Source organism: Pygocentrus nattereri, chromosome 2 (assembly GCF_015220715.1).
Source record: "Pygocentrus nattereri isolate fPygNat1 chromosome 2, fPygNat1.pri, whole genome shotgun sequence".
NCBI lineage: Eukaryota > Metazoa > Chordata > Actinopteri > Characiformes > Serrasalmidae > Pygocentrus > Pygocentrus nattereri.
Genome location: NC_051212.1, coordinates 17806360 through 17827947, shown reverse-complemented (window position 1 = coordinate 17827947; position 21588 = coordinate 17806360). Strand labels below are relative to the sequence as shown.

Genomic DNA, 21588 nt, shown 5'->3' with positions numbered 1-21588 from the left:
AAGTGGGGTTCCATGGTGAAGGGTGGGGGTGCAGGGTTAAAATCTGGCTAAATCATTCAATTTAAACAATGGAGTATTAGGAAATATACATAAAGCACTGGTGCGCATCTTTGCTTAACACGCTGTAAACTAACAGATGCTGAAGGTGATCCAGTGATCACCTTCTTGATCAGTGATCACTGTTTACAGCAATGGTTAAACTAATACCACTATCAACAGATGCAAAAAGATGGACTTTTTTTTATTTGTGAATTTTAAAAAACAAATATAATCTGTTACTAGGTGTACTGGTTTGCATTACCCAGAGCAATAATGCACAATAGTGTTTTATTTATATTTCCTAATACTGATGTTTAAAAAGGTCAATAACAAATTAATAAAATGTTATAACCCTGTTATTATCTGTGCCTCAAATCTGGCCAAATAACTCTGATAAACACAGTACAAGGAAATGCACATCAGTATTAGCTCAGGCCAGTGTAAACCTATATAATGGATGCTAGAAATAGGCACATTTCGCAAAAACTCCAAATTGAACTATTTATAAATCCATGTTTGCTAATCCATTCTCTCACAGACCTGTGATCTATAGTTGCTATGTTAAGGACCAAAATAAACAAATGTTATGCACAGTATCAGCTTAAAAAAAGCCTAAATGCATTCTGAATTTATAAAATTCAGATGCAACTGCAGATATGAGTGTGCAGGTGGAATAAAGCTGAAAAGTTTTAAAGCACTTTAGTCAAAGTGGTAGTGTTTCAGGCAGAGTGGGAGTTCCGTACGGACGAGTCATGAAAGTGATTTCACTCTGATCTGTTAAAACTAGACTTATCGACATGAGTATATATCCACAAATCAATAAAAGCCTGACCTTTCCATGTTACAACCACCCCCCACCCACACACACACACACACATACACACACACACACACACACACACACACACACACACACACACACACACACACTCATCTTCATCTTCTGATTTATCTGGTTCTAGCAGCTTGGGAGCAGTTAAGCAGATTTAGGCTCAGTCTGCTCTTCTCAAACTGCTAAAGAGATTGGAGCTGTGTGTGTGTGGTGTGTGTGTGTGTGTGTGTGTGTGTGTGTGTGTGTGTATGTGTGTGTGTGTGTGTGTGTGTGTGTGTGTGTGTGTGTGTGAAATGATCAAGATAAAGTGTCTGAGAATCAGATTAACAACGAAAATGATCTTCTGAGCTCATTTCTCTCCTCGTGTGTGTGTACAAAAGTTCACTGAAGCGTGCCACACACATGCGCATACACACACGCACACACACACACGGCTTATGTATATATGGCAGTAGGTTATGTAGTTGTATGATGTGCTTTGTTGATATTCTACAACCCCAATTCCAGTGAAGACAAGATATTTAATGTTCAAACGGATAAACTTTATTGTTTTTTGCAAATATTCACTCATTTTGAATTTGATGCCTGCAACACGTTCCAAAGAAGTTGGGACAGGGGCAAAAAAAGACTGGGAAAGTTGAGGAATGCTCAAAAAACTCCTGTTTGGAACATTCCACAGGTAAACAGGTTAATTGGAAACAGGTGAGTGTCATGATTGGGTATAAAGGGAGCATCTCTGAAAGGCTCAGTCGTTCACAAGCAAGGACGGGGCGAGGTTCACTACTTTGTGAACAACTGCATGAGCAAATAGTCCAACAGTTTAAGAACAACGTTTCTTAATGTGCAATTGCAAGGAATTTAGGGATTTCATCATCTACAGTCCATAATATCATCAAAAGATTCAGAGAATCTGGAGAAATCTCTGCAAGTAAGCAGCAAGGCAGAAAGCAAACATTGAATGCCGTGACCTTCGATCCCTCAGGCGGCACAGCATTAAAAACCCACATCATTCTGTAACGGATATTCCCACATGGGCTCAGGAACACTTCAGAAAACCACTGTCAGTGAACACAGTTCGTCGTTCCATCTACAAGTGCAAGTTAAAACTCTGCCATGCAAAGCGAAAGCCAGATATCAACAACACCCAGAAACCCTGCCGGCTTCTCTGGGCCTGAGCTCAACTGAGATGGACTGATGTAAAGTGGAAAAGTGTCCTGTGGTCTGACGAGTCCACATTTCAAATTTTTTTTGTAAATCATGGACGTCGTGTCCTCGTGGCCATATGCTGCCATCCAAGCAACGTCTTTTTCAGGGACGTCCTGCTTATTTCAGCAAGACAATGCCAAGCCACATTCTGCATGTGTTACAACAGCGTGGCTTCGTAGTAAAAGAGTGCAGGTACTAGACTGACATCAAATTCAAAATGAGTGAATATTTGCAAAAAACAATAAAGTTTATCCGTTTGAACATTAAATATCTTGTCTTTGTAGTGTAATCATTTGAATATAGGTTGAAAACGATTTGCAAATCATCGTATTTGGTTTTTATTTATGTTTTACACAACGTCCCAACTTCATTGGGATTGGGGTTGTAAGTGAAAATAAGTTACACATCCTCTACAGAGAACACACTTTGCAAATCTACATGCACAGTTACTGTTAATTATATTTAACATATTAGAAAAAATTAAACATAAAATGTACCTGTGCAAAAATTATGGCACATTTCAGCAACTTATTTTCACTTAGAAAATAAACAAAAAAATAACTTTGCTGTGGGCATTTAAACTTTTTCATACAAGTATATGCACAACATCAGCAGTGTTAAAAGTTTACATGACAACAGTTTTTTGTCTTATTTTGTACTACAATAATAGATGGGTCATGATACCATTGTAGTGGCGTACAAATGGCGATATACAATTAAATTGTAAAATGTAGTCTGTTATATCTAACACCATCAGCTTTAACACCACTGACTGTAACACCACTGACAAAACTACAATAAGGAATATTGCATGAATATTATTTGTTTTTCATTTTTAAATCATGTAATGTTTCATTAGTAACACCACTGAGAAAACAGCAGACATGTTATGAGAGATATGTAGTCATTTTTTCTTCCTTTGTGGTATCCATTCAAGAATTCAAAAAACATCACCAACAAGAAATCTTGAGACAATATCTGTTATAAAAATGAAAGAATAAGTACATGCTTTATATAATTTCAACATAAGATGGGCAAAAAATTTTAACATCAAATCAAGCATCAGAATTGTTGTTTTAAATAAAAATAATACTTCGGCGTCTGTGAAGTCACAGCTGTGATGTGCTGTGTTTCAAAAATAAAAAACAGAAGAAGAATTATTATAGAAAAATGTTTGATGGAACCAGACCTGAGCACAGAGATCATGGAGAGAAGGAACACAAGGAAGGTAAAAGGCCATATGAATCTGACTTAAACTTACTTTAAAATACAGCATATTACAGCCACTCATACCAACAGAGACAGTGTTATAATGTCTCAGAGGAAACCAAACATAGTGTTGAGGTTTTACTAAGTTCACCATTTTACCAATTAAATGTACATTACTGTCTATACAGGGATTTGAACCCCAATAACCAGCATATGAGGCTGTAACACTATTTCGGATGCTGTCGCTAAGAATCACTCGGTTTTATCTATTTTTTAACCACCACAGGGTTTGGCATAAGTGCCTGTTTACAACATCAAAAGCATATTTCAGCATATTTTAGCACATTATTTGTGCTAGATTGTGCCAAATAAAACACAGTTAATGTACAGGAGGGACGAAGAGGGCGAAAGAACAGCTCCCCCCAACCCCTGTGTGTGCACTTGCCTGTATGGAATAGATATTCATTACAGTATAAATAAGATAACACACACAGTTCTAGACAAAAACAAAATGCCCGTCTCCCCCCAAAAGTGGTCGATGAGGTTTAATCACTAAAAGCCGTAACCTCGGGCTAAAGCGTGACCCTTTACCTGACTGTGAACTTTATTTCTGCCTGCAGCCATATGGAATCCAGAAGATGGAGATTTTCCTGTGATTTACCGTCTGCGCTGTTCATTACACTTCACTGGGAAGACAAGAGAAGCAACCAGTTCAGATTCATTAACTTCCCACATACTTTAGTACAGTTATGATGGAGTCGTACATTTCTGGGAGTTTTAAATGAATAATATTTACATTTCTTCTCTTTCAGAAAAAAGGTACAAAACTGTCACTGGAGTTCAGTACCTTTACTGAGGGAACATAAGTGGACCATATTCCACCACAATTACACGTTTTAAGTTACACTGACATTGACATCAAGGGCCTTTTATATAATTATTTCTCTGTTTTAAAAAATTTGATTAAGAAATAATCAAATTTTCCTCTGGAAATGGGAATGTAGTGTACTTTGAAACTCATTTTAAGGTACACAACTGGACCTAGACCCTTGTTGTACCTTTGAGGGTCCATTGACACTGTAATTTAATGAGCAAAAATGTAGAGTGGCCTTTTTTCTCATACTGTAATGAATCTTGCATTTTTCCTAATAAGATTAGAATAAGAACATTTTAATTGTTTTTTTTCTGTTTGGCTTCATTCTGTTCACACTTTTCACTCTCCAGCTTTACTGTTTTATTGTAGACCAACAGCATCCCAACAAGACAAGAACCTGTCTTGTGTTTCAATGCAAATAGATGGTTGATGTTCCAGAAAGTTTCGCTGCAGGATCTCTGGGCCGGGGGAGTTTTTTTTTCATTCAAGGTGGTTTTTAGTAGCTACTTCCAACTTCTAACTGAGTGATTATTTTTATTCAGGTTGTTGCTTCAGTGTTTATTTGCGCTGTGACATGACAGAACTCCAATACTGTCTCTAAATCTTGAGCTAAAACTGCAGTGATGATGAAAGCAGAGAGGTGGTGGTGGTGGTGGGGTACAGCCTCATTAATCATCTCCATGCCGGCTGTGATGGGCTTAGAGGGTCCAGTGTATAAAATACCTGTTTATTTAACCATGTGGAGACAGATGCTCGCCTTCAACCGGATTAATAACAAAATGACTCGCTGCTGCACCGATTAGTGCTGCTGGACCTGACGGACGGCAGGGGGAGACAGGCAGAGCAGGACAGTAAGAGTGTCCAGAGTCATTAGACGGAGATCATTGAAGGGCACTTAACCAGTCTGTAACTGCACTGGGATAAATCTTCTCACACTCAAAGGGCTGCAGATTACAGAGAGCTTTAGATCACTGTTCTACCTTTTTATTCTGGAAAGAATTACAGATTATTTTTTCACATATACAGTACCGTACAAAAACCTACTTAGAAAAGACGAAAACTCTTAGAAAAACACAATATATCATCAGAAAGCATGCAAAATAAACATCAACATTAAGCAATAAAAAGAATAAAAAATAAAGAATGTCTTACTTTATAAATCAATCAGTTAAGAAAGCAAATATCTTGTAAGGTAGTTTAAAGAACAAACTTCCCAATTTCTTCTCTATGTCCCCAGCCCTCGCAAAGTCTATCACTAGCACACCTGATCTAACATAATGAAGCACTGTTTAGCTAAAACAGGTCTACAGTTAATGACCACAGCTAATACTGGGCTTCTCCAAGGAGAGGTCTGGAAATGGATGAACAACCACATTGACAATAATATAAGCATCAGTTTAAATTACACTTCAAATATAATTGTCCCACATTCCTAAAACTTTTGCGCTGTTTGGTAGGTTTACTAGAGAATGAAAAATATTCTTAATTCTTTAACTTTAAATTTTAAGTTTAAAGTTCATGTCAAATATTTAATTTCAAGTCTTTTATTCAGTGGGTAAAATATACCATATAATATAATTAAAACTATTACAATTAAAATGGTCAAAATAAAAGGTTTAAATGAATGAGAAAGGTGAAAAAATGCTTAAAGAATGAAAACTTTTTTTAGTTTATAGAAGTTTACTGTTACTATTCACGGGGCGCCCAACTACGCTGGTTCACCTGGTTAAACAGTCGCACAGTGCTGTTAAATCTTACCGAGTCAGCCGCAGTTTAGAAACACTTTATGGTGGTTTTATGGTCATTTATACTAAACTGTGCTCCGCGGGGTCAGCACGGCTTCTGCTCCAAGCTGCGAGATCGCGCTTCGCGGACAAAGAAGGTAAACTAAACCACAGTTTAGGTCACCGTGGCTGCTGTAGCGTCCAGTCTGTATCTGTGGATCAAACCAATTACATAAACTTGCTGTTATCAATCGAGGCAGTTCACGTTTTCCCGAGTTTAGGGCCTAACAATCTGATCAGCCAGTCACCTCAGTGCTCACACTGCCCCCCCCCCCCCCCCCCCCCCGCTAAGAGCCTGTAATCCCTCTCAAAACAAGCACAGAGATGCTAATAGCATCCCGCTATAAATACGCTTGACTTCTGGTCTTCTTCTCTACTAGAGGAGACAGCGGCAGAGCGCAGACTCGGTCCTTCTACCGAGAAATCACACCGCCAGTTATATAAGAGCCCAACGGGATTTTCAGACGCGTTGAACACTTTTTATAATTGAATCACCTTGAGTTGTAATCCAGAGGAAGCGCTTTTTATGCGCGCATTTTCAAAGGGAAGATGCGCAAAAAGCTTTAGCGCAGCTACGAGAACTTGGCGCATCGTTTCTTTGATCTTGGAGTTTTGAGGCTGAAGAAATAAGCCATGTTCCCTCTGCCGATGTTTACTCCAGACCAGGTGGCTCGAGTGTGTGAAAACCTGGAGGAGACGGGTGATATGGAACGGCTGGGACGCTTTCTGTGGTCCCTGCCTGCGGCGGTCCCCGGGGCGGCTGGAGAGGCCCTCAACCGCCACGAGTCTGTGATGCGTGCACGGGCATTGGTGGCCTTTCATGGGGGAAACTTTGAGGCCCTCTATCAGATCCTGCAGAGCCACCGCTTTACCCGAGAGTCCCATGCCAAGCTGCAGGACCTGTGGCTGGACGCTCACTACCGAGAGGCCGAGCGACTGAGGGGAAGGCCCCTCGGGCCCGTGGAGAAATACAGGATCCGCAAGAAGTTCCCCCTGCCCCGAACCATCTGGGACGGAGAGCAGAAGACACACTGCTTTAAGGTGAGTGGTGCTGAGCGATTTAACCCCTTAAAATCCCAGACCTATTACATACTAAGGCTTATTATTCAGTAACTACAGTGACTTCAGTGCAAACTGGCTGTGCAATTCTTAGTTTATAGAAGTGGGTAATAAAGCTTTCGGCCTGCTGGTGGGCCCTGACCATTGAAGCAGTTGATGACCATTTTGATGCTTAAACATGATAAGAAACTGACAAAGTTTGGTTCAGTTAATAATACGTACGATTTATGTAAACTTGTTTCAGGATATTCAGTATTGAGGGACAGTCTATGATATTGGACAGTGAGTTATTAGTCAGGACGCTCATGTCATAAGAAAGCCACACTTTTATTACATTTCCTACTAAAAATAGCTTTTTCAGTGTAATGAGGCTATTTGCAGTGTTCTCCTATTCTCATTTAGAAAGTGAACTAATGACGATCAGCTGAATGTGTAACTTGTATGTAACTTGAGTGTGTAAAGTGCTGTATAAGCTGATGGGCCACAACGCATGAAGAAAGGTACATCAGTTCATTTTGGTTGTTGTAGTTCCAAAAGTAAGACATTTCAGTGCAGTTAGTCATGAAGTTTCAAGAAACGACAGTGCCCATCATGCATTTCAAAAGCTGCAGGCTAGCTGCTTTACAATGAGCTGCTAGAAGATATAGAGTTCACTGCTAAGGACCATAAGATGAAGGTTCAGCAGCAGAGAATTAGGAGCCTAAACCCAGATTTGAATGACAGTGATCTTACTTCAGCGAAATAATGATAAAAAGTCAAATTAGCCTAGCAGCAGCTTGACAAGTACTTTCAGGATCAGAACTTTTCCAGTACTGAGTTTTATTACAATACAGCTAGAAGTGGAGCTAAGTGGAACTTCCTAGTACATTTAGCAACAGCATGGGAATAAAAGTTTTTTAGGATCTGTTCTTCTCTTTTTTGGAGCCTTTTGGTCTACAGCAAAATGCTCAAGGTAAAATGAAAAAAGTTTTCTTCTGCAAACACGACTAGAATGAAGTTTAACACAAAAGTCAATTCATAATGAAATGAGAAGGGCTAAACAGAACTTAAGAAAAAGCTTAAAATTAAGAAATTGGGCAGAACAGACAGACTTTTTGTCCAAAGCTTTGTAAGCTACATTGCACAACTTTATCATGATCCAATAAAAAAAGTTGCTAGTTTGTTTTAAAATGCCAAGTGTCATAGTGGTCATTGTCAATATTTTCCTAAAGCCAGATTTCACTACTTTTATTTTTTGCACTTTAAAACAAAGGAAAACTGCATCTCTACTACATTCCTTAGTGTGACCACATAAAAAGTGTTATTTGCCTTCCAATTAACCGCTGCATTGCTGTTAAAGCACACAGTTAATGTGTTAAGCCTCTTGTGTGAAGGACCACCTGTGGCACTTAAGCTCCTCTTCCATAGTTGATTTTCTGCCTCTAAAATGAGAGTCGTCTCTCTCCTCTGGCTGTGCACAATGCTAATCCATGTAGAGGAATGCTAGCAGCCAGATTATCTTGAGTTCAATTGTGCTGCATTGTTATCACAATGATTAACAGTGTTTAACTGTTGTTTATCTGCAGCACTGTACCTGACATTGAGGAGCGTTTAATGACTGCCAGACTTATTTATGAGCTTCATCCAATAAACAAGACAACACCTGCTTTCTCTTTCCTAATTTAACATGGCAGAGAATTATCTTGTTATTAATAACTAGCAGATGGATTACAGCAGCATACAGAGAAAACAAGCTAATGCTCTGTAGGTTGTCTACAGACTGAGGTATTAGATGACTTTAAATACTGTTCTAGGACCAGTCCTTTGCCTCCTAACACATAATCTCTGCTTGTAAGTCAGTTCTTCGTGCCACCTCAGGCTACTGACTTTTGCTATAGTTAGAATGTAGGTCTGTGGAGCTCAGCCAGTATCCTGTCTCCACTCAGTGGCCAGGTGTGTTTCTGCAGGGACCTAGTAATCCTTTAAACTTGTTCAAAGCACAAAGCGTCTCACATCAGCAAGCCTGATCCCTGTTTATCCTCAGCTAATCATTAAAAACGTCACAAGCTTATCCCGATCGATGGACACTTCCGAGCACGAAGCCTGATTATTTTAAGTGTGTCTTAACAAGGTGTGGAGAATTTCATCCCATCATAAAGACCTGAAGTTAGAGGTCAATTTAATCAGAAAGACCCAGTTGTAAATTCCACTTTACACTGGTTAACTTTAAATGGATCCAGTTTGACATGTACAAGACAACTCGCAGTTGATAAATGAGAAAGCACTCTGCAATACTCTGGAACACCAGCTTTACTAAGCATCAACTCTGTGTTCCCCAGGAGAGGACACGGAGTTTGCTGAGAGAGTGGTACCTGCAGGACCCGTACCCGAACCCATCCCGCAAGAGGCACCTGGCTCAGGCCACAGGCCTCACCCCCACACAGGTGGGCAACTGGTTCAAGAACAGACGCCAGAGAGACAGAGCAGCGTCGGCCAAAAACAGGTAACAGCTCAAACAAAGCACAGGCTTCATTAGCACTGATAGCATGTACATTCAGACACCTGTGCAGTGTCAATGTCACTAATAGGAAGAAAGACACTGTCAACACTACATTTAACAATATATTGTAGTGTGCTTGTGCTAAGGCAGGGCTTCATCTGTTTCAACTTCAGTAGAAAGCAGTTTTAGCTCTGACCAGGAGGGGGTGCACAACCAATCTTTACCTATGTGCTCTGCCATTAACAGGCACATATCATGGAAAGACAAATCTTCCTCATTAAACTCATTACAATAAATGTGTTTGGTGTGATACGAAAAGACTGGTAACATTTTAAAATATACACTTCACTCTCTGATCCCTACATGAAAACTAATTTACAAAAACAGTCCATTTAGAATTCACTGTTTTTGTGGTGCCATAACACTCACACTGAAGTTATAAGGAGCCCTTTAGCCATTTTAATCATTACATAGATGCATATATGAGTCTTAAAAGCACACTAACAAAAACGCCCTGCCTAATATTAAGTGGTAAAGAGAGGTTGGACAATGGCACTGTAATAGTTAATTATGACTGGTACATAAACCCACACCTGTGTCATAAGTGAATCTCAGGAAACAAATGCAAGAAAAATGTGAGATATGGTCCTTTGATGTTGATGATCTTTGTGCTACAATGGTTTTGGAAAACATGGCTCAGTTGAGTTGATATCACAAGGAAAAAGGAAAAAAAGTTTGAAAGTTTAGGTACATGTTTTTCTCTTAAATTGGAGTTTAATCTTGTTCTTTTGACATTTCCCTTTCTGTCTTCCTTTCTTTTTCTAGACTGCAACAAGACCCTTCCCTCCTCCCTTCTGGTAGCTCTCCTGAATGTTCTTCCTCAGAGCACAACCCCCACCTGCAAGGCTCCTCCCTGCACCGCCCTGGCAGCCCAGAGAATAGTGACTGCAGCTCAGGTACAGAGCCTCAGGGCACCAGGGCCTCCACGCCTGACATATCAGTCAGTAGTGACAGTGAATATGAGTCCTGAGCAAAGCCCCAGTCTGCCCAGCCACCGAAACCATTAAACACACACTCCTCCTGACCCTCAGAGACTTTCTTCAACTGAGCCAAGATGCCAACCAGGTCACTATGGAGACTGTGAACTGATGATGGATCTGTGACAGCAACGAGGGCTGCCATGGATGTTCACATGCACTTAAAAGGACCTTTGTGACATTCTGACTTATCGGATGTTGTCAAAGAAAACAAGAGGCACAATAATATTTGACCTTATACTGCTGATAATGATGCAATGACATAAGAGAGATACAATGATATACTGAGACACTGGCTTAATAATGGCTTTTTTAAAATCTTTTATTTCACATGCTGAATCATTTTGTTATGAATAGTCTTCTTTCACTGGTATATATCTATGATATTGTTCACTTACTGAACTGTTACATTTATTTCAGACCTTATAAGGGACCCATGCACTTGAATGTTCTTAATGATCCCTGTGTACTGGGTGTGCCAAATAAATCACATCAACCAAAACTACATTCACCATCCAAGCCCCCATTGGCTCCTTTGTATATTTTTATTCAGTAATGAATATTATTTTTCAGATGGCACAAAAAGTCTTCTTTAAAATGGTGCATTGTCAGCAAGATACCTATTAGCAGTAGCATTTACCTAAGCATATTAATCTTACATGTGTGTATAAAAGCTGCTTTTTATCACCGCAAATATGGAGGTAGCTGTTTACTTGCCACTCATAATCTGTCTTGTATGCATTTCAAAGAGACTTATTTTCATTAATAGAATACATCATACAAACTCTTCAAGACTGGGTATTCATACATACAGCATAACAGTAGCATCAGCAGGATTGAATTAACACAGAGACTGAATATCAAATGGATCTCCTTTCCATTTACTGTACATCTTATATCACACACGAAGGGAGTTCTACATCCAAATAGTGCACCACATGTCCAAAAGGGAGGTGTTTAAGTTTCATTTAAGTCAGTACAAGTTGTACATGTACAAACACTGTAAGAATTGATGCAACCTAGTTAACGAATACTGTTCAGATTTGTTTTGTATAAGGATGAAATACTGTAAACCTGTCAACCTGTCTGTTGTGCATGATGAAGACGATCATGCTACTTTGATTAACTATTCTGACCCCTTCACACAGTGCAGACTGCAGTTAGCCTAATTTTCATCATCAAGTTTCTCAGTCACTATGCCTTCTCTGTCAGTTCTGATGTTATTTGTCTTCCTCTGAGAAATCCTGAAAGAATAAAGATGGGATGAGACTAGAAAGCTTAAAGATGAGGTGCGAGGGGAAAAGTTATTAATCATCAAACTTGGTCTTAACTCAACTCATGTGCCTACACTTCTGAGTCAAAAATGATACCCGTTTGTCAGATTAGGGACCACAGACGCTTTTACCCCCCCAAACCCTGTGCAGACTCACCAAAGCTGAAAAGACTGTTGTAGTTTCGATGTCTGATGTATAGTTTTTAAATAAACTGTTTTTGCTCAAAACTAGGTTGTTTTGTTTGTTGGGGAACCTGTTGAGAACTTCAATATCCCTGCTGAAAAAAAGAATATAGAAAGTTTTAAAAGTTTCTGCTGGTTCTTAGTGGTCTCCAGTAGCCACTAGTGGTATTTAGTATTTAGGGACTGAGTGAAGATGCATTTGGTGGGATCTAAAGGTATCCCACAGTACGGTAACCAATGGTGTAATGGAAACCAATTACCATTAGAAATAACAAATCTGTATGGAAAAGTGGTGTTAGCTTAGCACATGGCTACTTTCTTCAAGCAGATGGGTTTTAAATATTTATAAGCTTTATAAAGAATTTTCCGACCTGTGTTCAGACAAGCGCTACTTCATTGGCTGGCATTGAGTAAAAATAACCAATGGGTGGACTGCTGGTGAGTAAGAACTACTACACTGTGAAAAAATGAAATTTTGTTTAAAAACATTAAAATTTTGACTTAATTCAAATGACGATGATGATAATTTTTTATTTTTACTATTATTATTATTATTACAATGGAGCCAGTCACAGCAGGAGGAGAAATACTGCTAGCCAGTCAGCACAGGATGAAAAATATTTCCAGCCTATCATATGGCAAAGGGTGACGTATTTACAGCCAATCCCAGCGCAGCAGGGAAGATGTTATTTACAGCAATCTCAACAGCACAGGAGGCAGGGCTTGCCGAAATACGGGTGGGGAAACGAAAGCTCTTTTTATGACTGACTGGAGGCTGTATGGTCCCACAGGGGGAGTGTCTGTCCAGCCCCTCTCTGCATTCTATACAGCCTTCAAACAGAAGTATGTAAAAACCATCACCTCAGTACTGCACTGCATCTGTGAGACGCAGGGCAGATTTGCCAGACTGCCAAACCATTTGCATAGCAGTAGTGCAGAGTTAAACTTTCTCCAGGAGGCTTTCACCTGTGCCTCACTTAAGCTGCTGGAGCATGGACAGCGCAGGGAGAAAAGTGGTTGTCTGCGACAATGGGACAGGGGTAAGAACGCTTTGTGTTGTGATCTGCTATGAAGACAGCAGTTAAAATGTTATGTGCAAACATCCTTTTTAACAAATATTGCCCTGTGTTAAATAATCTCAATGTAAAGTACTTTAGTTTAGTATTTATTCATTTAGACGACGCCCTGGTCATTTAAAGGCTAATAAAGTAATTTTCTTCACTGGATTCGGGATCTGAATGCTACATGCACTATAGAACTGTAGTGAGTGTATCTCTGCACAGGGCGTGTTGCACTGCTCACATCTGTTTGGACTTGTTCAGTGAGGAACTGCGATTGTGTCACACGAATGACCTTAAAAGGTTTTGCAGAAAAAGGAACACCATCATTGGACACGAATCAGGAAGTGCTGTCATACATCATACGTGTGAATCACTGTATGAAGTTTTATAGTTGCATTGTTTTGGTTCTTGAAGTCAGCATGTCAGATCTCTCGCTTCCTTATTTTTTCAGCCGGGTCCCAGCGAGCACACCTTCTATCTGCAGGCTATGGAATGTGTGTTACCCTACGCAGACAAGTTAGGGCATTTCTGACTGGAGTCTATAGATTGAAGTGAAGAACTGAGCACCAGAAGTGAAACCGAAAAAACTGAGCCTGGCTTTAATAACAATTTCTGTCAAAAGTGAAGATGCAAAATAATACTGGTTACCTACTGCATGTCACAGCAGCACTTCATTTAATATATCATTTGCATAGTATTGTAGTCAGGCAAATAAGCCCCTTTCTCATAACATAGCCTACAATCAAGGTTTTAGTTCCAAAAAAAAGGAGTACACATGATTGGCTGTTGAAGACCAACTGATCTCTCGAGTAGAATAAGGTGAGCTCCGGCTTGTTTGGAATAAAATCCTGCAGCTTCAGTGGCCTTTTTCTGAAAAGATTGGACACCTGGTCTATAATAGAGTATTCAGTAACATAGTTTTTGTCATACATATAGAGGAAAGAGCAAGAATGCAAGCATTTTGACTAAATTTCAAGCCTCTCCTGACTGCAGCTTAGTTTTGTACTATATATGATATTGTCTTTTTAATATATAAAGGTCTTGTTATTATTGACTGAACCTTGTTGATTTGCAGTTTGTCAAATGTGGTTTTGCTGGGTCCAATTTCCCTGAGCACATCTTCCCAGCACTTGTGGGCCGACCTGTCATACGCTCAGACACTAAAGTTGGCAATATTGTAATTAAGGTGAGTCTTGAGGTCAAATATGCTTGAGGTCAAGTTTGACCTTAAATGAATGTTTCCTGCATGAGCATTCAATACCTAAAACATGCAACACATAAGCCCTGTCCTCAACTGCACCCTTATGCCCCACAGTCTTCCTCTAAGTAATGGTGAGAGTGTTTGATTTGCTTTAAATCTACAGATCTAAAGGTCCAAAATGTAAAAATACTTCCCAAGATTTTTTCCAACTGCCTGGCTTCTCTAGTTTGCTCAAGCCAGCAGTAAAGGTGTTTAGGCAGATGGATTCCTGGACATGGCTTACATATCTCTGTACAGTTCACAGAAAATGTTTTAGTTGGTATGCAACTTAAACATTGTGTGGAGGTTTATTAAACTTTAAAGATTTATTTTTAAAAAAGCATTCAAAGGGTCTTTAAGGAACACAGTACTTTTCTGTAGTGTCACTCCAAAAAAAAAAAAAAAAACTTTTTGGCAGTTTTATTATGAGTATAATATATATCTGAACCCTGACCCTGCCCGTAGGACCTGATGGTTGGGGAGGAGGCCAGTGAATGCCGGTCCATGCTGGAGGTCTCCTACCCCATGGAGAACGGAATGGTACGGAACTGGGAGGACATGCTCCACCTGTGGGACCACACCTTCGGTCCACAGCGTCTCAACATTAACCCATCAGACTGTAAAGTCCTGCTGACAGAGCCACCTCTGAACCCTCTGAAGAACCGGCAGAAGATTGCAGAGGTCATGTTTGAGACCTACAAGTTCCACGGCATCTACATTGCCATCCAAGCTGTGCTAACACTCTATGCACAGGGTAAGAGAAGAAGCTGAGGATATGAGGTTAATGAGGTTTCAGTTCTCTTTCACAATGATAATGGTGAGAATTTCAGTTAAACCAAAACGGTCCAAAATTACTTGGAACAAACTCTTGCTACTTTGAAATGAATTCATGCATCTAAAGCTGATATGAAGATTTTTCAAACTCTGATATATAAAAGTAGATTATAAGCAAAAATGAAACACTCCTATGAGATTGGGTTGTATCTGCTAACCTATACTCTTGTGTCAGGTCTCCTGACCGGTGTGGTGGTGGACTCAGGTGATGGTGTGACTCATATCTGTCCAGTCTATGAGGGTTTCTCCCTCCCCCACCTCACTCGCAGATTGGACATCGCGGGACGTGACATCACACGTTACCTCATCAAGGTGTGGTGGGCTCCTTATTTGCCACTTTCTCTGACCTTGTGAACTGCATATGAAATGAACTTGACCGGTATTCAGACTGCTGAACATTTGGACATCAGTATCAGAGCACTACTATACAATATGACAATTTGGTGGCCATGACCTTCTTTCAGTATGTTGAGATATACAGTCCTATGCAAAAGTTTGGGCACCCTCCAATTCTCTAAGTGAAAATGTTAACACATCATTTACAGAGAACAAACCGCTGCACATTTAATGTATAGTTTCTGAATGTATAAAATGTGGCCTTTGCAAACATTATAATACATTATATAGTAAAGACTTTGCTTTTATTCCAATATGTACTGCTTAGCAAATAAAAAAAAATTGAGAAGTACAATTTGCATAAAACTACATACTCAGAAATAAAGGTAGTAAACTCACTGGGGTAGTATCCCTCTTGTCATCCTCACGGGTACATCTCAGAACCTTTAATCAGTGAACATAACTGTTCCATAATCCATTAAGACTATATTTTCTAAGACTCCACACACCCCATCTCATCTCCAGGCTTTTTATTTTATTGTTCTGTTTTAAATGATTAGATTATGAAAAGATACAAAACACATACCTTTCACCTGGAAAAAACATATTTAAGGTTTACAGTTGGCCCCTAAACCACTGCTGTACCTTTGAGGGAACATTTACATTGTTTGTACCTTGATGAATGAAAAATGTACCTGCACAAAACCTTTATTTCTACCCTAATGAATCAGTATGTTCTCTGTAGAGGATGTGTTATCTTATTTTCACTCAAAAAATCAACCAAACTCAATTTAATAAAGGGTATTTAAACATTTACATACAGCTATATGTAGTTACAGAGATATGATGTGATTAAAGTAAACCAATGAGCTTCAGTTGGTTGTGAACTTGGTTGCCATTACTTCACCAATATATCATATTATGTTCAAATTATGTCCACGTTATGTTCAGTATTAACCTATTTTCAGCATCTGTCATTTTTTGATCAGTCATAAGACAACAGGGCCATAAAATGACATCCCCGTCCACCTCACCTTATTTTGTATGCAAGAATGAAAAAATGAGAGAAATGAACTATATACAGGAGAAATTATTTTTTTTAATTAAAAATAAAAGTTTTCAATTGACTTAAAACCAAAGTAAAAAACAGGCAGCGTATTAATGATGATTTAATTGAAGAATTTTATGTGACACAGTTTTTAGAGGCATTAAACATCTGGTTCCATCAGCACTACTGTGATGAATTCTGACTGAGCATTTCTCTAGAAAACTCAGATTTTTGCAATGTCTATGGAATTCCCCTTTAAGAACAGGATGCCATTTCAAACACAGCGTTGGTGTATTGATTTTTTTGCCTCCACTTCGTCAGCTCCTGCTGCTGAGGGGCTACGCCTTCAACCACTCCGCAGACTTTGAGACAGTCCGCTTGCTGAAGGAAAAGTTGTGCTTTGTGGGCTACAACATTGAACAGGAGCAAAAACTGGCCAATGAGACAACCTTCCTGGTGGAGTCCTACACGGTAATGTACACCATGCCTCAGTGCTTTTCCTTCTGATGTGGGCCTGAGGCACACACACCTGCAAACACACCAACACAAAACACTTGAGGTTGTGTGAGTAACACTACAGATGTAGTGTGATTGACATTAGACATAAGTTAAAACTGAAATATACATACAAAATACACGATTACCTTAAAATCCCTCTCTTATTACATATTAAAGCTTATTACTCAGTAACTACATGGACTTCGTTGCAAACTGGCTGAGTTATTCTTAGGTTAAAGAAGTCTGTAATAAAATTTTGGGCCTGCTGTTGGGCCTTGGCCATTTATGGATTTAAAGGAATAGTCCAAAAATGTATTTATTTCTATCAGCTGCATCTGTAGTGTCAGTGGGGTGACTCGGATTTAATGGGCCCCCATACAAAAATGACCTTGAATGAATTCTTTGTAAACTCATTATTTTTATGTTTCAACAAGTTTGACATTCCCAAGGCACATCACACCCACCACTAACCTGAATGTTTATGTTAGACTACATATTAAAGATTTTAGACTTGGATAAATGTATTATGTTGCAGGTTTTGAAGGATCTGTTTGAAAATGGTTATCATGGATCAGCTGCTTTATGAATAAGAAGTAGATAAACAGACATCAGGTCTATCTGTAGCATTGAAGGAAGTATATTATAGGAAGTATATAGGTATTTGTTAAGAAGCGGAATGTTTCTGTAAGCCGCAACGAAGATTTTAAGACGACGCAGCAACTATGCACAGCGCAATGTGTAGCATAAATTTGATTACCACAGAAAATAAATTCAACATGATACCCTGTGATTAGAAAAGAATAGAAAACCCATGGACTCAAACCCACTTACCAAGCCAAAGGGCATTTGTCTCAAATTAACACGTTCTCTGTGTCGACTGCACGATACAAATTCGGCAGATAGAAATAAGGTTGATAACTAGTCTTGTACGGCCAGACGTGACATAGTAACGCAAACATCTGGGGATACCATGGACATTTTTGGGTGAGAACAAGTTTATTAGGTTAAGAACAAACTGAAATTGTAAAACCAGCCTAACGTCTCGATGGTGCACTCATGATCACTGTCAGATGGACAACAAGTTCATCATTAGCCCATGTTAGTATGGCTGAAATGTTCCCCCAAACTCCGATAACCATGTAAATGTATGTTTTGTGCCCAGATAACACATTACATGCAGTTAAATTAAAAGTTACCTCTTGCAAGGAAAAACAGTTTAGTTTGCCAATGATAATGTTTTGCTAGCTAGCTTGTTTTGCTTGTGTCATTGACTGTACTCTGTATTTTTAAAATTAGAAGACTTGAAGAATTTGGGGGTGGGTTTCAGAGGGGGCATATCTTTGATTATTGCCTTATTCCAGCACCAAAGGTCCAACAAGTGCTGGAGTATTATTTAATGTCTTTAACCTTAAGGTTGTTATTCAATTACTATGAATTATTCATAAGAGTACTATGTAAGGTATGTATGAGGGTGAGAAGAGGAATCCTGGACCAACCAGTTGGTCCTTAGAACTTAAGGGGTTAAAACCTTAAAGAACATAGAGCTGTTATAAAGTCTAATCGCTCTATAAACTTTTCTTGATGTAGCTTCCAGATGGACGTACAGTGCTGGTCGGGGGAGAGAGGTTTGGGGCCCCTGAGGCACTCTTCCAGCCACACCTCATAAACGTAGAGGGGGTCGGGGTGGCCGAGCTTCTTTTCAACACTATCCAGGCTGCTGACATCGACCTCAGGTCAGTTATAACATCAATCAGGCTGTTTTTTATTTACATGGAACCTGCTTTCACATCCACGTGCCTGTTCTGAAGCACTTTTTCTCTGTTTCTATAAATGCTTATTGCTGCATGAAAAACAAACACACCAGTATGCAAATGTGTGTAATAGTTGGTGAAATCTTTCTTTATTGTAGGGCAGAGTTCTACAAGCACATTGTCCTATCAGGAGGGACAACCATGTACCCAGGGCTGCCATCCCGACTGGAGAGAGAGATTAAGCAGCTGTACCTGGAAAGAGTGTTGCGTGGAGACACAGATAAACTCTCGGTATTAAAATGTATATTGTTGCTATTCAAAGAAAACAGGTATTTCCAAAATAGTAACTTTAATGGAGAAGGCAAAAACTTTTAGTGTGAGTTAAAGAAAAGATTTTATTCCAACTGATATTTGAGCATCATTATTGTTGTTGTTAGTTTTTTTCAGATTTTCTAATACTCTTTAAACATTGGTAATTCTCTTAGCCCACCAACATTTCTTAGCCAAATGCCTCTGTTTAATCTCAGAGGTTTGAATTCCCCTTTTGAGTCTTGGCTCCTTTCAGTCTCTTCTTCATGCTCTTAGGAAGTTTTTGAGTCTTGGTTCCTCTTGGTGCTTCTTCATCATAAACTTAGGGAGTTTTTCATTTGAGTCCTGCTTCCTCTTAGTAGTTCTTCCTCTTGCATCTAAGGAGATTTTCTTTTAAAATCTGGGTTCCTCACTGTCATTTTCCCTCATGCTGTTGTGTCACTAGAAACACTGTAGCAAGCTGTATTTACAGAAATAGAAACAGTTGATTTGGAATTGAAAAGGGACAGTTCACCAACTTTTTAAATCATATGGCTACTTTCATATTTTGCAAATGTAATTATATCTTAACTACATCTAGATGATCAAAAAGAGTCAAGACCTATTAGATCTATCATTCACTGACACAGTAAAGCAGTTATGTTGTCTGTAATCAGCTAATTGTGAAGCACTGGTCCAAGGAGACATCCTCAGTCTTTGCATAACTGAAACTACATGTTAAGGCAATGAAGGAGTTCAAAACCTATGATTTCACACTGTAACAGCATCTGATATACTTAAGCATTTGAACAGGCAGTGACATAATGAATGCTAGCAAGTTATTTAAAGCATGAATTATTATTAAAGCAAATTACTGCTTATGTAAGAGTATGCCACCCACCTCTTGGCTGCATAATCAAACCCCACAGCACTCTTTCTCTTACTCATTTCTCTCTTTTTCTCTTCCTCTACAGAAGTTCAAGATCCGTATAGAAGATCCTCCTCGCCGTAAGCACATGGTGTTCCTGGGCGGGGCCGTGCTGGCCAACATCATGAAAGACAAAGAGTCATTCTGGCTGTCGAAAGCAGAGTATGAGGAGAAAGGGCTGAAGGTTCTGGACAAGCTTGGTGGAGCACTGAAATGAAACCTGAATCTATGCAGATATAAATGTAAACACTATACGCCCAAAAGTTTGCAGACACCTGCTTATTCAATGTTTCTTCCGAAATCAAAGGTACTCTTTATTGCTGTGAGGATTTGATTGTGTTCAGCCAGAAAAGCATTAGGGAGGTGAGATACCAATGCTGGATGATTAGTTCTGGATCACAAATGCCACTCCAGTTCATCTCAAATGTATCCATCACTCCAGAGAACGTGACTCTTTCTCTTACCTCTCTAGCTGACTCTTAGCATTGGGCATGGTGACCTTAGGCTCATGCATGCTTCAGAGGGTCCAATTCTATTGGCAGTGCTTTTCCAAGGATATTATACAAGCTGCATGTGCAGAACTGAATGCCTGTGTGCAGCTTAAAGTAACTGAATTGACTAATTAGAATGAGTGTCTGGATACTTTTGGACATATAGTGTGCATTTACACAGACACACACAGTAGGCAAAGGGAAATAAGAGGATATTGTGAGAACTCACTATTAAATGGGCCAACTTCAAAGAAAAAAATCTATTTTTTAAATTATACAGTAGATGGAAAGAAAAGCACATTGTAATGTTATTCAGCAGTTGTCTGTCTTCTGTGATAGTTTCCTTTACATGCCTAAACTTTCATAAGCTGTAAAAATGTTCACGCTTTATATTATAAAAAGCTGCTGGTCTACCGTGTAGTTTGTTAAATCTTTGAGAGAATCTTGTTCTCATCACTGGAGCAGGATGCTGAAGACACTGAAAGAAGAGCTTGAATGCCATCTAGTGGCGTGTACTGCACTCAGGGCATTACACAAATACAGGCTAATCTTAATTTAGACATGGGGTGTCCAATCTTATCCATGAGGGGCTGGTGTGGCTGCAGGTTTTCATTCCAACAGGAGCAGCAGCTCACATGATTAAACAGTTGAGTCAGGTGAGCTCCTGCCTGATTACACTAAAAACCTGTAGCCACACTGGCCCTTTGTGGATATGACTGGACACCTCTAGTTTAGATAATAAGACATCGTACATGCTAGGAATGGTTCAGCAAAAAAATCTCATTTACACAATCTTCATTTACCCCAGATGTGCTTGATCGGTGAAGACGTTTGGTGTCCAAATTTTGCTTCTTCAGTTTTAAACTGGAGTCATCAGACTACCATTACTAACAAACACCAGACGTTAATAGTCACTTTTCCATAAATCCATCTCCAAACCTACAACCAGGTTCCACAGACATGATTTAGAACAGAATTTTACTTACTGTGAGCAATAAAAATGAGCAAAAATTCACAGTGTAGCTGGACGCTGACAGTAGCTATTTTAGACAGGTGTTGTGCTAAATTCCAACTCCCCCACAGAATCTGACTCCCCTTTATGTGAATAAATGTTAAACAGTCATATTGATGCTAAGTT

At 39.3% G+C, this 21588-nt stretch overlaps 2 protein-coding genes across 2 annotated transcripts; both read left to right on the top strand.

Annotated features, from left to right (window-relative positions):
• Nucleotides 1-6336: 6336 nt before the first annotated feature.
• Nucleotides 6337-12020, top strand: six7 (SIX homeobox 7). The gene is made up of 3 exons (XM_017719049.2): nucleotides 6337-6985; nucleotides 9322-9485; nucleotides 10308-12020. Exons 1-3 carry the CDS (start codon nucleotides 6578-6580, stop codon nucleotides 10510-10512), a joined length of 777 nt encoding a protein of 258 aa, XP_017574538.1. The 5' UTR covers nucleotides 6337-6577; the 3' UTR covers nucleotides 10513-12020.
• A 774-nt stretch (nucleotides 12021-12794) lies between these two features.
• On the top strand, nucleotides 12795-20868 carry zgc:101810 (uncharacterized protein LOC493612 homolog). Its single transcript, XM_017719048.2, has 8 exons — nucleotides 12795-13015; nucleotides 14112-14222; nucleotides 14742-15030; nucleotides 15286-15422; nucleotides 16816-16965; nucleotides 18580-18725; nucleotides 18902-19034; nucleotides 20006-20868. Exons 1-8 carry the CDS (start codon nucleotides 12968-12970, stop codon nucleotides 20174-20176), a joined length of 1185 nt encoding a protein of 394 aa, XP_017574537.1. The 5' UTR covers nucleotides 12795-12967; the 3' UTR covers nucleotides 20177-20868.
• Nucleotides 20869-21588: the final 720 nt, after the last annotated feature.

Excerpts from the sequence above, each read along its gene's own strand:
- six7 (XM_017719049.2), top strand. The coding sequence starts at position 6,578 with ATGTTCCCTCTGCCGATGTTTACTCCAGACCAGGTGGCTCGAGTGTGT. Across the intron at positions 6,986-9,321 it reads AGAAGACACACTGCTTTAAG|GAGAGGACACGGAGTTTGCT; the intron begins GTGAGTGGTGCT and ends TGTGTTCCCCAG. Across the intron at positions 9,486-10,307 it reads GCAGCGTCGGCCAAAAACAG|ACTGCAACAAGACCCTTCCC; the intron begins GTAACAGCTCAA and ends TTCTTTTTCTAG.
- zgc:101810 (XM_017719048.2), top strand. The coding sequence starts at position 12,968 with ATGGACAGCGCAGGGAGAAAAGTGGTTGTCTGCGACAATGGGACAGGG. Across the intron at positions 13,016-14,111 it reads TCTGCGACAATGGGACAGGG|TTTGTCAAATGTGGTTTTGC; the intron begins GTAAGAACGCTT and ends GTTGATTTGCAG. Across the intron at positions 15,031-15,285 it reads GCTAACACTCTATGCACAGG|GTCTCCTGACCGGTGTGGTG; the intron begins GTAAGAGAAGAA and ends CTCTTGTGTCAG.